The 15,078-nt window shown below is 46.8% G+C and overlaps 1 protein-coding gene across 1 annotated transcript in view; it reads left to right on the top strand.

Moving 5' to 3' along the window:
* LOC123769185 (protein unzipped) overlaps positions 1 to 12,467 on the top strand; it is a 37,266-nt gene extending 24,799 nt beyond the window's left edge. Inside the window, exons 2-3 of the mRNA XM_045760200.2 lie at positions 5,066 to 7,128; positions 7,409 to 12,467. Of these exons, the coding sequence (XP_045616156.1) occupies positions 5,066 to 6,503 (1,438 nt within the window). The 3' untranslated portion in view covers positions 6,504 to 7,128; positions 7,409 to 12,467. The remainder of the gene's footprint in view (positions 1 to 5,065; positions 7,129 to 7,408) is intronic.
* Positions 12,468 to 15,078: the final 2,611 nt, after the last annotated feature.

The following is a 15,078-nucleotide window of genomic DNA, read 5'->3' as shown; positions in this document are numbered from 1 at the left end:
GTGCAGGTGGCTGGTGATAGTGATGATCCTGGGGTGTAGGCGGCTGGTGATAGTGATGATCCTGGGGTGTAGGCGGCTGGTGATAGTGATGATCCTGGGGTGCAGGTGGCTGGTGATAGTGATGATCCTGGGGTGTAGGCGGCTGGTGATAGTGATGATCCTGGGGTGCAGGCGGCTGGTGATAGTGATGATCCTGGGGTGTAGGTGGCTGGTGATAGTGATGATCCTGGGGTGTAGGTGGCTGGTGATAGTGATGATCCTGGGTGTAGGTGGCTGGTGATAGTGATGATCCTGGGTGTAGGTGGCTGGTGATAGTGATCATGGGTGCAAGTGGCTGGTGATAGTGATGATCCTGGGGTGCAGGTGGCTGGTGATAGTGATGATCCTGGGGTGCAAGTGGCTGGTGATAGTGATGATCCTGGGGTGCAGGTGGCTGGTGATAGTGATGATCCTGGAGGTGCAGTTGCACTGTTCAACAGTAACTTCCCCCGCCTGTATATTAAGGACTACCCGCAAGATGGATGTAATATAACTCACAGCCTAGTGTTCGTGGCTTAAGGAAGATGTGTAGGGCGGATACGATTAATAACTTGCTGGGCTAATATGCCATATTTCATGCTGAGGTTACAGGGGATTTAAGCAAGGTTTGCCAGAGAGAGAGAGAGAGAGAGAGAGAGAGAGAGAGAGAGAGAGAGAGAGAGAGAGAGAGAGAGAGAGAGAGAGAGAGAGAGAGAGAGAGAGAGAGAGAGAGAGAGAGACAGAGAGAGAGAGAGAGAGAGAGAGAGAGAGAGAGAGAGAGAGAGAGAGAGAGAGACAGAGAGAGAGAGAGAGAGAGAGAGAGAGAGAGAGAGAGAGAGAGAGAGAGAGAGAGAGAGAGAGACAGAGAGAGAGACAGAGAGAGAGACAGAGAGAGAGAGAGAGAGAGAGAGAGAGAGAGAGAGAGAGAGAGAGAGAGAGAGAGAGAGAGAGAGAGAGAGAGAGAGAGAGAGAGAGAGAGAGAGAGAGAGAGAGAGAGAGAGAGAGAGAGAGAGAGACAGAGAGAGAGAGAGAGACAGAGAGAGAGAGAGAGAGGCAGAGAGACAGAGGCAGAGAGATGGAGATATAGGGATGGTAGCATGCGGTTGCTTAACACGAAACCTTTCCCCAGGCGTTCTCCTACAGATTCCTTGATCAGATAACCAGAAAAGTGCAGGCTGCCCGCAACACACTGAAATATTACGCACGGCGAACGAGGCAGGGAGTACCAGGCTCCCAGTCTTTTCATGCATTTCGGCGTTCAATCCCCGATCGTGCAAGTGGTTGGACACCATTCCTTTTCCACCGTCCCATCCCAAATCCTTATCCTGACCCTTTCCAAGTGCTATACAGTCGTAATGGATTACCGCTTTCCCCCCAGAGACAAGTTACAGCCCCGCTCCTGTGCCAGGTAAGTCCACAACGGGCTCACCATAGCCCGTGCTACTTGGAACTTTTTGTTCCAAGTAGCAAATTTTAAACAACAACAGCCCTTCATCGTGGATATTGCTGCTATTTTTTTTGTTTCGTGTTCTAAAGGGTGTTTATGAGTCCTCACCACCGTTAATCTAACTCACATTAGTCAGTGTGTGATTATGATTGTCGAAGGTAAACCTATGTTGGTAGTTGTAAACAAGAGGTCGGCCGTTTATCGTGGCTGCGTGCACAACAGATATCCACTAATTGATATCTGTTAGCGGCGGCCTGCTGGAGATAACACCTTATATTTAATCTGTCCAGTCGATAAATACAAGAAATATATACATACCCCCCCCCCCCGGTGTATTTACACTTGAGTTTACTCTTGTACTGGAAAATAATCATCAAGGCTAAGTATACTCGCCTTAAGCCTTGCTTAAGGCGAGTATACGGCACGGGCATGAATAGCCCGTAATCATGGCGGGAGATTGGTACAACCGCATGTGTTTCCATGCCTACATGTGCCTCTTCTTCACCGCCTTCTCTTTATACCAGTATTTCCTCACATGTCTCTAGTTCATTTATGTTTCCAACATCTGCCTGGCTCCCCCTCCCTCCTTATCATATTTCCTCTGGTCCTTCTTTCTCTTGTAGTGTCTTATCTTGAGGTTATCTTGAGTTGATTTCGGGGCTTTAGTGTCCCCGCGGCCCGGTCCTTGACCAGGCCTCCACCCCCAGGAAGCAGCCCGTGACAGCTGACTAACACCCAGGTACCTATTTACTGCTAGGTAACAGGGGCATTCAGGGTGAAAGAAACTTTGCCCATTTGTTTCTGCCTCGTGCGGGAATCGAACCCGCGCCACAGAATTACGAGTCCTGCGCGCTATCCACCAGGCTACGAGGCCCCTGTCGTATGAGATTTTCTCATCAATTTAAATCTTTCGGGTCTGTGGTACTAGCATTGTAGCATACCTTTTGATTTACGAATTTTTCCATTTGTACTACACCAGGTGTGGATTTTAATTAATATATTCATTTAAATCCACACTTTAAATAAAATATGCATTCAAATTTATTCTAGTTTATGGCAATCCATTGCTTATTAACGTAGGCTACTCCGGGGGAGCCGGTCGGCCGAGCGGACAGCACGCTGGATTTGTGATCCTGTGGTCCTGGGTTCGATCCCAGGCGCCGGCGAGAAACAATGGGCAGAGTTTTTTTTCACCCTATGCCCCTGTTACCTAGCAGTAAATAGGTACCTGGATGTTAGTCAGCTGTCACGGGCTGCTTCCTGGGGGTGGAGGCCTGGTCGAGGACCGGGCCGCGGGGACACTAAAAGCCCCGAAATCATCTCAAGATATCTCAAGATAACTCCCGCAGCCTGGCCTGGGAGGAGGCTGGTCACCAACAGGCAAGCTCTGAGGCCGAGGGTGGTGACAGCACAGGAAGGTGTGCACCATCACCAGGTTCTGGAACACCATCACCAGGTTCTGGAACACCCTCACCAGGTTCTGGAACACCATCACCAGGTTCTGGAACACCATCACCAGGTTCTGGAACACCATCACCAGGTTCTGGAACACCATCACCAGGTTCTGGAACACCATCACCAGGTTCTGGAACACCATCACCAGGTTCTGGAACACCATCACCAGGTTCTGGAACACCATCACCAGGTTCTGGAAGCCATACAGTCACCCAGGGGAGGAGGTGAGGGGGGAGTTTATGGGGCCCACAAGCCATAAGTGGGGAGGGTATGACCAGGTGAGGCTGACCAGGGCTGTATGTGTGTATGTCCTGGTCCCAGGATACGCTGTGGGAGTACACTCACAACGTCAAGAACTCTCACAAGCCCGAGGCCTTGGGGAGTAGAAGAACACACAGAACTCCTTGGGGAGTAGAAGAACTCCCAGAACTCCTTGGGGAGTAGAAGAACACACAGAACTCCTTGGGGAGTAGAAGAACTCCCAGAACTCCTTGGGGAGTAGAAGAACTCCCAGAACTCCTTGGGGAGTAGAAGAACTCCCAGAACTCCTTGGGGAGTAGAAGAACTCCCAGAACTCCTTGGGGAGTAGAAGAACTCCCAGAACTCCTTGGGGAGTAGAAGAACTCCCAGAACTCCTTGGGGAGTAGAAGAACACACAGAACTCCTTGGGGAGTAGAAGAACACACAGAACTCCTTGGGGAGTAGAAGAACTCCCAGAACTCCTTGGGGAGTAGAAGAACTCCCAGAACTCCTTGGGGAGTAGAAGAACTCCCAGAACTCCTTGGGGAGTAGAAGAACTCCCAGAACTCCTTGGGGAGTAGAAGAACTCCCAGAACTCCATCCAGCAGGTACTTATACGAGGAAATGCAAGGTCAGCAACCTTATGCAGACGTCTGAATCACAATAACGTGGCTAAAGTATGTTGACCAAACCACACACTAGAAGGTGAGGGGACGACGACGTTTCGGTCCGTCCTGGACTATTCTCAAGTCGATTGTCAACCACCTTATATTGACTATATAGCCCTCAGGGCTCCTGCAAGCAACAGTCTCACCAATCAAGTTTTCACCAGAAAAGCCTGGCAACTGGTCAGGCTGTGGGAGTAGAAGAACTCAGCTAAGATAGGTGGATACAAAGAGAGAGAATCCTTTAAGGCTCAAGAGAAAGAAGCACGCCCCTGGAAGCTCGCAAGACGTCACAGGGACTGGAGGGTGACGGGAGGGACAGCGTGTCACCGCCTGACAGATATACGGCCTCCGGAGGAGTACTAACTGCCTCCTCTACCTCGCTTCACTCCGCTTCGGAATGTAATAACACAAAAATTTATGCCGGGTTTTGTTTTCCTCGGAGGCGGGTTTAGATTTACGATGGAGGGACGGGGGGCGGGTATGAGATGTGCCTGGAGAGCTTGGGTTGCTGGAACATTGATGTATCCGCGAGTGTCTGTCACTCTTGTTCCATTGCACTCTTTAACCCTCCTTCCCTCCCTTGTGTAAGCAACGCCAGGCGCACCTGAGTGTGGCGGCACTGCCTGCTTCCATTTTTAACTCGTAGTACGATTAAATATAGCCAGGTCTTACGACGTGAGAGTCCTCCAGTTTATACGGTTCTAATGTACAAAAGCTTTCGAGCGAACAACCATCCATGAAATAAACTCTGTCATAATATTATCATATCTGCGCCTAGCTTTGTTAGTGTTGTTTTAGAGTCAGCTCCTCGGGAGTAACTCCCCTGTGCAGCACGGGCTATGGTAAGCCCGTAATCCATTATTATACAAGCAAGTTTATCACAAAATACATGTCATAGATGATTGATGCACACAGCTATTATATGTGAGGGAGCTGAGAGGCAACTGAATGCTGTTGGGTTGCCAGAGTTGTCGTAGTAAACCCTGCAATGGATCTACCAGGAAATATTCAAATTATTGGTTTACCTTGTTACTAATATAGGGTATCCATCCTGAGACTGATGGATGCCTACTACTAGTAGTAGGCATCCATCAGGCCCAGGGACTATGGAGTTGCGCTCTGGTTGTCGGTCAGGAGTGGCTTCACCAGGGCGCAAAACCAGGGTAGGCTTTGCCTACTACTACTACTAATATAAGGTGCTTACAGAGTTGTATTAAGATTTGTGTTTGTGTTTCAGGTTGGCGTTGGTGGCGGCTGTGGCGTGCGGGAGATGTAAGGGCGCGGTGGACATGGCGCGTCTGTGGCGTGTTGGGGGAGTGACCAAAATCACCTCGTCCACCCTGGCCTGGGTCACGGGCACAGAGAAGCTGCCAGAGTACGCAGTTCCCGTCAGCCAGAGCAGCCCCGAAGGGCCTTACTGGTGCCGGGGCAGGCACAGGGGCACCCTCATCCCCGGCTCACTTGGACACGACAACATCTGCGCCGTCCCCTTCCTGAAGAGGGTGCACATGCTGGATAGGTTTGACGTCCTCGTCTCACTTAACGGATCTGCGCGGATACACTTGTACCCTTGGGATAAACACACCGCTAAGCCCAACAACGCCATCTTGTCTCCAGATATGATGCTGGCAGTGGCTCCTGTGGACTCCAGCCCCGACGCTGCCCTGGTGGCGGGGCATGTGGGGCCTGGACAAAGGGATCGCAGAGCCTTTATGCTCGACGGGAACGCCATAAGACGTGTGGAGAAGGCGTATATCGTGGTGGAGGAAGAGCCGCTAAGTTACGCGCTCGATAACATCGTCTTGGATAATTCTCGCCAGACGGTGGAGTCGAGCGACATCTTGCTAAAAGTGGTGACTCTGGAGAACCCCGCGGAGGAGGACCAGGAGGTGTCGCAGCTGGTGACGTATGAGGCTCATGAGAAACAGTACTGGGGACGTGTCAAGGGCACTGTCACGGCTCTCAGGGCCATTATCACCAGCCCTGAAGAGGCACCAGTGGCCATGCCGTCTCCGGACACCCCTCTCTCCCTCATGTGGGGGATTAACAACAACTTAGCCCGCATTGGCACCATCACTCTGGTTCACGACCTTCCTGCCGGCGTCGGCGTTGAGGTGGACTTAATGGGGAAAGTGAGGCACTTCGAGGCCCCTTACACTGGCACTCTGACGGCCTATTATGCTGACAACAGCCAACAGACGCGCAGCATCGTTTCTCTACACATCCACGAGGCAGTGGTGTCCGTGGCCGCCGTCTACAAGCGATATTATCATATCGAGAACGGCACTGATATCGATATGCCGGCAGTTACTGACATTCTCTACGAACTGACCACTACTACTACCACAACTACCACTACCACAACTACCACTACCACCACCACACCGCCTCCTACGACGACAACCAGCACCGAGCCACCCACCACCACAGAGGAGCCAGTGATGGAACCCTCCACAGAACTACCGACCGAACCCGAGGTGGACGCGTCGTGGCAGCCAGAGTCGGAGTCACTGTCGAAGGGCACGGACGAGACGTTCCAGCAGACACAAGTTCCCGTGGACGTCGACAACAGCCAGGCGGTGACCAACAGACCGGCTGACCGCATCCTTTCCGCTCTGGCGTCAATCTTTACAACCATTGTCCTCCGGTACTACTCTACCTTCCCCGTCGTGTGACACCCCACCCACCACCCTCCTCTTCCACCTGTATAGCAATTATCACCTTAAGTTTATGAGGGCGAAGATAGACTTGTTTATATTTTGGGTAAATATAGTTGAGTGCCGAGAATTTGTATCAAATATTTTGTTCTTTAGCAAGTCCGAGGAAGAGAGAAACTAGCTGTGTATATTGTTGCTGTTGGCTTAATGCTGGGGGTTTAGTACGGTAAGCCTTCGTGCTTTTTAGTTTTGTGTGAGAGGATGTGCTCTGTATCAACAAACTATATATTTTTGCTAGCGAGCACGGGAACACTGCTTAAAAGTCAAATGAAGTGAGGAGGAGTGTAGCAGCATGGAGAAAGACTGGTGAGGGGAGTGTAGGAGCATGGAGAGGCTGGTGAGAGGAGTGTAGGAGCATGGAGAGGCTGGTGAGGGGAGTGTAGGAGCATGGAGAGGCTGGTGAGGGGAGTGTAGGAGCATGGAGAGGCTGGTGAGGGGAGTGTAGGAGCATGGAGAGGCTGCCGAGGGGAGTGTAGCAGCATGGAGGCACTGGAGCATGGAGAGGCTGGTGAGGGGGAGTGTAGGAGCATGGAGAGGCTGCCGAGGGGAGTGTAGGAGCATGGAGGCACTGGAGCATGGAGAGGCTGGTGAGGGGAGTGTACGAGCATGGAGAGGCTGGTGAGGGGAGTGTAGGAGCATGGAGAGGCTGCCGAGGGGAGTGTAGTAGCATGGAGGCACTGGAGCATGGAGAGGCTGGTGAGGGGAGTGTAGGAGCATGGAGAGGCTGGTGAGGGGAGTGTAGGAGCATGGAGAGGCTGCCGAGGGGAGTGTAGTAGCATGGAGGCACTGGAGCATGGAGAGGCTGGTGAGGGGAGTGTAGGAGCATGGAGAGGCTGGTGAGGGGAGTGTAGGAGCATGGAGAGGCTGGTGAGGGGGACCAGCTGCTGGGTGGCACCAAGCACGTGACACTGGTGATAATAGCCAACTTCCTGCTCATGAAGGCGATGAAGCCCATTGTGGGGCTGTAAGGCCCATTGTAAGGGCACGCCACCTGTATAATGTTCAAGAGAGAACTTGATAAACACCTCCATAGGATACCTGATCAACCAGGCTGTGATTCATAGGTCAGGCTGCCAGCAGCGGCATCCTGCCAGTGCAGACTACTGATCATATGCCTCTGTATGACTAACCATCCTGCGTGATGGGGATTTTTTAGCATCATGTAGCTAGCTTTTTAACAGACTGTATCCTCCTTCATATAATCTAGGGTAGCTGCACAAATGCATATGCACCTAATGTATTAATAAAAAAAAGCCGTTGATCAGTCCAGCAATGAGGAGGCCTAGTCGAGGACCGGGCCGCGGGGACGCTAAGCCCCGAAATCATTGCAAGGTAACCTTTAAGGTACGCCAATGGGCCCAAAGTTTCACCTGGCCAAGACCAGGGCCTACAGTTCCAATTTTGTGTTTCCAGAATGACCAGACGGGAGGTAGCCATGCTATATTTTAGCCTTTTACATCAAGCTGAAGTGTGTTTGTGATGCTAGTGGAATGGCCCTCGATGTGATGCAGTCAGAGGTGTAGATTTTACACACAGATCAGCATATAAAAAGTGGTGAATAGCCTGTAAATTATGGGATTATCATGGCTCTTTACGAGATGAGGCTTCGAGTCACACCACCTCAGGTTTCCACAGCAAGATATATGGACTATATCCTCAGTAACCAAGGCGGGAGCTAACATAAACAGAGTTGAGCAAATTGAATTTACTGAAAGGCAGTGAATCTCACGTTTCTTCTCTCGAGATGACGACACCTTAGTTCAATATTAGCACAGGTGAAGCGCTAAAAAACTGTCAAGCATCGCTCACCCAGCACCAAGTCTGCCCGACACCCTCACTCTCTCGTGGTCTCATCTACATCTTGATGAGCTGGTCACAGGAGCTTCGCCTCGTCGTCGCTGGTTCTCCTCCCACCTTCAAAACACACCCAAGATATCGAGAGCATGGTGTCGTAAAATGTAATTTATTTCTAGGGAGAGGGACGGGGGGTATGTTTTGTCTTTCCATGTAGGTGTCCTTTTCCCTAAATAGAGGTGTGTGGAATGGGTGTTCCAGTTGCAGAACTTGCAGGAGTAGTAGAGGGTTTATGTATAGTGGCAATATGTGTGTGGAGGGTTATGTGGTGAGGTTTGATGTTCATCCAAGTGTGTAACCACACACTTAGTTACACATTTGGTGTGAAGTTACACACTTCATTGAGTGTATTACGCTGCTCGGAAACTCTCCAGGGATGACAGGAATGATTTATGTATAAGTGTGGTTATATCTGTCACACACACACACGATATACTAGATGTTGATATATCTGCTGGTTGGATGTATACATGTGCCTTAATCATTTTGCGTTTCGTGATTATATACACATACAGGGTGGCCCAATTGTCACTTTACTACAATACTATTTTCTTCACACAATCCCGTGTGAAACTAGGAACGGTAACAATTAATAGAAATACATGAATGACTAACTAAAATACAGTTTTTCAATCCTGTTATTGTTTTATTTTAAATTTACATAGGTGTCAAGAAAATAGTATTACAGTAAAGTGACTATTGGGATTATATATATATATAAAGCTGGGTGTTACATTATTTTTGTTACAAGCGTAATCCCTCATTACGGAATCGTTACAGTTCACTTGTGCAATTAGTTTGTAATTCATTTCCCATGAATATTATTTCAATATTCATTTTATTTCAATATTATCATTTTATTATTAATATTATCTGGGAGGCTAATATCCAGCCTGGTCTCTTATGTGTAAAAACGCACAAACCCAACCAACCCACCTAGCCTCTCGAGGCCTGTGCTTTACAAATGTCAATATTCCGGTGTTGAATTTTAATAACACGTGGACATCTTCGAGAGAAAACTGGACGGTTTTCTAAGAAGTTCCGGATCAGCCGGGCTGTGGTGGGTATGTGGGCCTGCGGGGCCGCTCCAAGCAACAGCCTGGTGGACCAAGCTCTCACAAGTCGAGCCTGGCCTCGGGCAGGGCTTGGGGAGTAGAAGAACTCCCAGAACCCCATCAACCAGGTATATGTGGGCCTGCGGGCCGCTCCAAGCAACAGCCTGGTGGACCAAGCTCTCACAAGTCGAGCCTGGCCTCGGGCAGGGCTTGGGGAGTAGAAAAACTCCCAGAACCCCATCAACCAGGTATCATCCAGGTAACCAGGCATACTGATTGGTCGATTCCGTAAAAAGACTGAGACGTGTTAGAGGAAAGGACCGATTGAGGTTGTGATTGGTCTTACAACCGGTTGTAAACAAGTTGTAAAGTTCAGTTGCTTGTGACACATGAAGCCCTTGACACATGGACACATGCTGAACAATTGTTGTAGTGTCTTGATGCGAATTTGTGAGCCAAGTTGTGTTTTGTACGGCCAAATAGTTGGCTGGATCATGTTTCCAGTGAGATTTCAATATTAGATTCTGCTCATGTCTTATTCATTGCCTATTTTTTATATACATGTAATTTATGTTTAGCGGCAACCTTTTCTCACTACTGATGTGTTGGTATTAATGGAGTCAATTCAAGGTACTTGCAGCAGTGTCAGTTTAAAGTTAACATAACAATGTTATGTTAACTTTAACATAACATTTAACTCTCTTTCTCTCTCTCTCTCTCTCTCTCTCTCTCTCTCTCTCTCTCTCTCTCTCTCTCTCTCTCTCTCTCTCTCTCTCTCTCTCTCTCTCTCTCTCTCTCTCTCTCTCTCTCTCTCTCTCTCTCTCTCATAGAACAATAGCTGTCTGCCTTGCAAACTTCAGTCGATACCCAAAAGTCCATAAAACCTGTCTTTTTCTCTCCAATGGGGCCTTGTAAATACCTGTAGCCTTACATGTCTGTGTATCATATGGAGGGTTGGTAGAGAGAGAGAGAGCAGAGGGAGTGTGGGTAGAGCACTAGTGTGGCCACAGGCGAGGGAGAGAGAGAGAGGGGGGGGGGAAGGAGGGTTCAAAGTGCCGAGGGTTGGCACAAAAAGAGTGCCATAAAAAGATTTAACCGCCATTATTATTCTTCCATAACCCCATAGACCCAACCCCTCTCCAAGTGGAGTTACTGTATATATGTATTTTGTTTTTGTCTTTAAATACGAGTTTGTTTATGTATCCACAATATATATATATATATGACAGTGTCAGACCACAGAGGAAGAATTGAAACAGGAATTTTCTTAAGTACTTTTGTATATTAATACATTCTTTCTGAAGATGTATTAATATGCGAAAGTACTTAAGGAAATTCCTGTTTCAATTCTTCCTCCGTGGTCTGACACTGTCACATTTTTTATCATTATATATTATATATAATGTATGCCGTGTATTACCCCCAAAGGTTGTATGAGTCTATATCTCTAGTAGTAGCAAAAGTAGCCTACTTATATGAGTTTATTGTGAGCCTAAATCTGAAGGACTATATAGTAATCCTATCAATCCTATTCTCCCGTTTCATTTATCCACGATAAATGTATAATTTAATACATTATATGTGTATATTGAATATAATTGAATGTATAATTGTATACATTCTGTAAATTTGATAAATTTAGTTCAAACCACTACTGGTCAGAATTAGGTTTAATTGTGGTGTCAATCTTGAATTCAATCGTGTTTGCTATAATGTCTTCAGCATTTAGGCTAAAGAATTCCTGCTGCCTTTATTTTTCCTTATTACTGAAGACTTGTGTTAATTATATAGAAAGTCTTGAAGGTTTGAGGAGTGGTGTCCCACGCCCACATTGTAATATAAAAGATTATATACTGTATATATACAAAATACACGTGGCATTCTGATTTATATAGAAAATATTACTATATTTACTTTATCTATGTGGTCCTGTAATTGTAGTACTAACACAAATAATAATGCTCAACGGCCAAAGAAACTCGTTTGTAAGAATTACAAGGTTGTTGAAAGATGATACTGACCAGATCCTGTTTATGGTTCGCTCTGTTAGCTGTGGCCCCTGTTAGCTGTGGTTCCTGTTAGCTGTGGTTCCTGTTAGCTGTGGCACTGTTACCTGTGGCCCTGTTAGCTGTTGGTTATGTTAACTATGATTACTGATAACTGGGGTCTTAGACCTGTCGTCACTTAGTCTTAAGTGGTCTCTGTTAATTGGGTTCACTGTTACTGCCAATTATGGTGTCTCAGTAGCTTAAGTAAGACCAAAGGAAGAGTCCTTCCGTTGTGTACATATAATGGCCTAGAATGTAGAGTATGAATGTGTGACCTAGTCAGACTGTGATATGGCTGTTTCAACTGGACGTGGTGGAGGATAGATCAAAGTCCAATAACTGTAAGCCTTTGGGCGAGTGTTGGACGTGGGAAGGCAAGGCCAAACACGTTGTCATTTGCACGCAGACGAATGAGCTGTTTGGACGCGACCGACATAACAAGCAATCACATGTTTGTGATCACTAGAGGCAGGGAGTCCGTCCAATGGCAATCTTCTCTAGTTATCGAGTGTGTAAAGGTTCCAGGTTTCGCTGTTATCCTTCCCTTGGAGCCAGGTGTTGATATCAGAGCACTGGAGCCCTGGGGCCAGATTCACGAAAGCACTTACGAACCTGTACATCTTTTCTCAATCTTTGGCAGCTTTGTTTACAATTATTAAACAGTTAATGAGCTCCGAAGCACCAGGAGGCTGTTTATAACAATAACAACAGTTGAATGGGAAGTTTTCATGTTTGTAAACTGTTTAAATAAATGTAACCAAAGCCGTCAAAGACTGAGGAAAAATGTACACGTTCGTAAGTACTTGCGTAACTGCTTTCATGAATCTGGGCCCTGCACGTCTACTCTCCACCATGTCCATCACTGCACTAATCTGTAAAGGGAAGACTAGCAGTCTTCCACTAATATGTACATCCTGTTTCCTCGGTGTCTTGAAACATGAAATAAAAAGAGTTTCTTGAATATGTACTTGATTTTTCTTCTACCCCTTTAATAACTTTTTTATCATCTATCCTCACACTGGAAGATCTGAAACAACACAATGGAGCAAAATGGAAATGAATTCTTGGTGATTGATTGATAAAGATTGGGCCACCCGAGAGGTGGCACGGGCATGAATAGCCCGTAAGTGGTACAATTCTTGGTTAATTAAAAATTGAGTTGACGTGGTCCACCTAACGTGGCCCATTAAACTGCACCACTTACGGGCTATTCATGCCCGTGCCACCTCTTGGGTGGCTTAATCTTCATCAATCAACCGCATCGCACTAGGAATATCACTCACCATGAGCAACGTTCATCAATTATACACTTAACACAGTTATAAAGATGCTAACACGTCTATCACACACATGCTAACACGTCTGGGAAGATCAATTAAACACAAGTTACATATAACATGTGCAAAAATTATCAATAGGTCATAAATTGTTACCCGGCATGCAACAGATGTTTGTGTTATGATTGACGATTGATTGATAAAGATTAAGCCACCCAAAAGGTGGCACGGGCATGAATAGCCCGTAAGTGGTGGCCCTTTTGAGCCATTACCAGCATCAAGAGCTGATACTGGAGATCTGTGGAGATGCGACTGCACCCTGCGTGACGGGAGATGTCTCCCGGATGTTTGTGTTATGTATACACATCAAATATATACACCTGGAAGAGGGGACATACAGCTGGTGTGGGAGTACACGTGTGTATTCACCCTGGCTGACACCTATGGCGGCAGACTCCACACACAGTTTCAAATGAAGATAAGAGCCCAATATAGGTTCCAGAATCTGTACACCAGTTGATTGACAGTCGAGAGGCGGGACCAAAGAGCCAGAGCACAACTAGATGAGTACATACACCTGGGTGTTGATCAAGCAGGTGGGGCGGCCAACAACACAGAAATAGCAAAATCAGTCAAATAGAGACGATTGGAAGGTTAATACACCTTTGTTCCCATAACGTCTGAGAGGCATGGCTCCTTGGGTAGGAGTGCCTTGGGATTTCTCAAAGAATTGGGTTCCAAGCTGGTTGACATCACCAGAGACCCAAGAGCTGCCAGTTTCTTGTTTCAGCGCCTCAGTGTGGCGATCCAGAGGGGAAACGCTTGCTGCGGCTCCTGTTCGGAAGAGGAGCAGCTCCAAGAGATCCATAACCTTTAAGCACTCATTGTATCAACCAATGTGTATATATATATATATATATATATATATATATATATATATATATATATATATATATATATATATATATATATATATATATATATATATCCGTATCTTACTGAACGAATCAATCTTTCATTTAACAGAATATTGTATTTTCTCAAATAAATATTAAAATTATATAGTGTGTTGATGTATACTGTTAGTTAGGCTGTGGTAAAATTGGGTTTTGTGTTTTCAGTACGAGATGTCACTTCATGAAACACGCATCGAACCATATCTTTTAACGTAACACAAAGTACAAAACCAGACTTATCAATCGCACGAGTAAGTCTATATTTTACTGATACGTTGGGCACTTGATGAAACAGAGATGACACCTGCTGTCATTCTTTTAAACGCTTAAGGTATTAGAGTTCTTTGTAGAAATAAAATGTCGTGTTTACTTTAAAAAAAAATACAAAACCGCATGAATACCAGGCGATAAAGAGTGAAATGCAAGAATGAGAGACAAAAAAGATCGTGGTGAATAATTTTAAAATATCAAATCGGTAGACAGGCTGGCAGTATGACAGAGAGGCGACGCCTGTCAACAGATGGCGTTGGCGCCATGACGCTCCTTGTTCACCCTTAATCAATGTCACACTCTACAAGAAACTCGACACAGCGCTGCCAGCCTCCCTCGTTAGTATCACCTGCCGGGGACAAGAAGACAGGCTTCTCACCCCCGTGACGCCACCAGGGAACACTGCTCTGTATCTCATCACGAAGCCTGTACATCTTCCATCACCTGCCGGGGACAAGAAGACAGGCTTCTCACCCCTGTGACGCCACCAGAGAACACTGCTCTGTATCTCATCACGAAGCCTGTACATCTTCCATCACCTGCCGGGGACAAGAAGACAGGCTTCTCACCCCCGTGACGCCACCAGGGAACACTGCTCTGTATCTCATAAGAACAAAGGTAACTACAGAAGGCCTATTGGCCCATACGAGGCAGCTCCTATCTATAACCACCCAATCCCACTCATCTCATCACGAAGCCTGTACATCTTCCATCAATCATAATGGTTTAGTTTGCTTTCACTAAACAAATGAGCTAGGCTGTCTTTATCAATAATAACCTTGGATCGAGAATGACCTCTCAGCGTTTCCGAGTTCATAAACTATTTCATAAATACAGATTAAGCCGCTTTGGTCCAGGAAAGATGCACAGGTTTCGTAAGCGGACAACTAAATGCCTAGTGAATTTTGAAACCAGGTTTTCTCAGTGATTTCGTATGATCAGTGGACGTGGATGGTCTAATTGTTCCAGTCTAAACACCTGAACACTCTACAATTGTTCCAGTCTAAACACCTGAACACTCTACAATTGTTCCAGTCTAAACACCTGAACACTCTACACAAGTTGAGGAGAAA

This window comes from Procambarus clarkii, chromosome 66 (assembly GCF_040958095.1).
Source record: "Procambarus clarkii isolate CNS0578487 chromosome 66, FALCON_Pclarkii_2.0, whole genome shotgun sequence".
NCBI classification, from domain to species: domain Eukaryota; kingdom Metazoa; phylum Arthropoda; class Malacostraca; order Decapoda; family Cambaridae; genus Procambarus; species Procambarus clarkii.
Note: the sequence above shows the minus strand (reverse complement) of the source record. Positions and strands in the feature narration are given on the sequence as shown.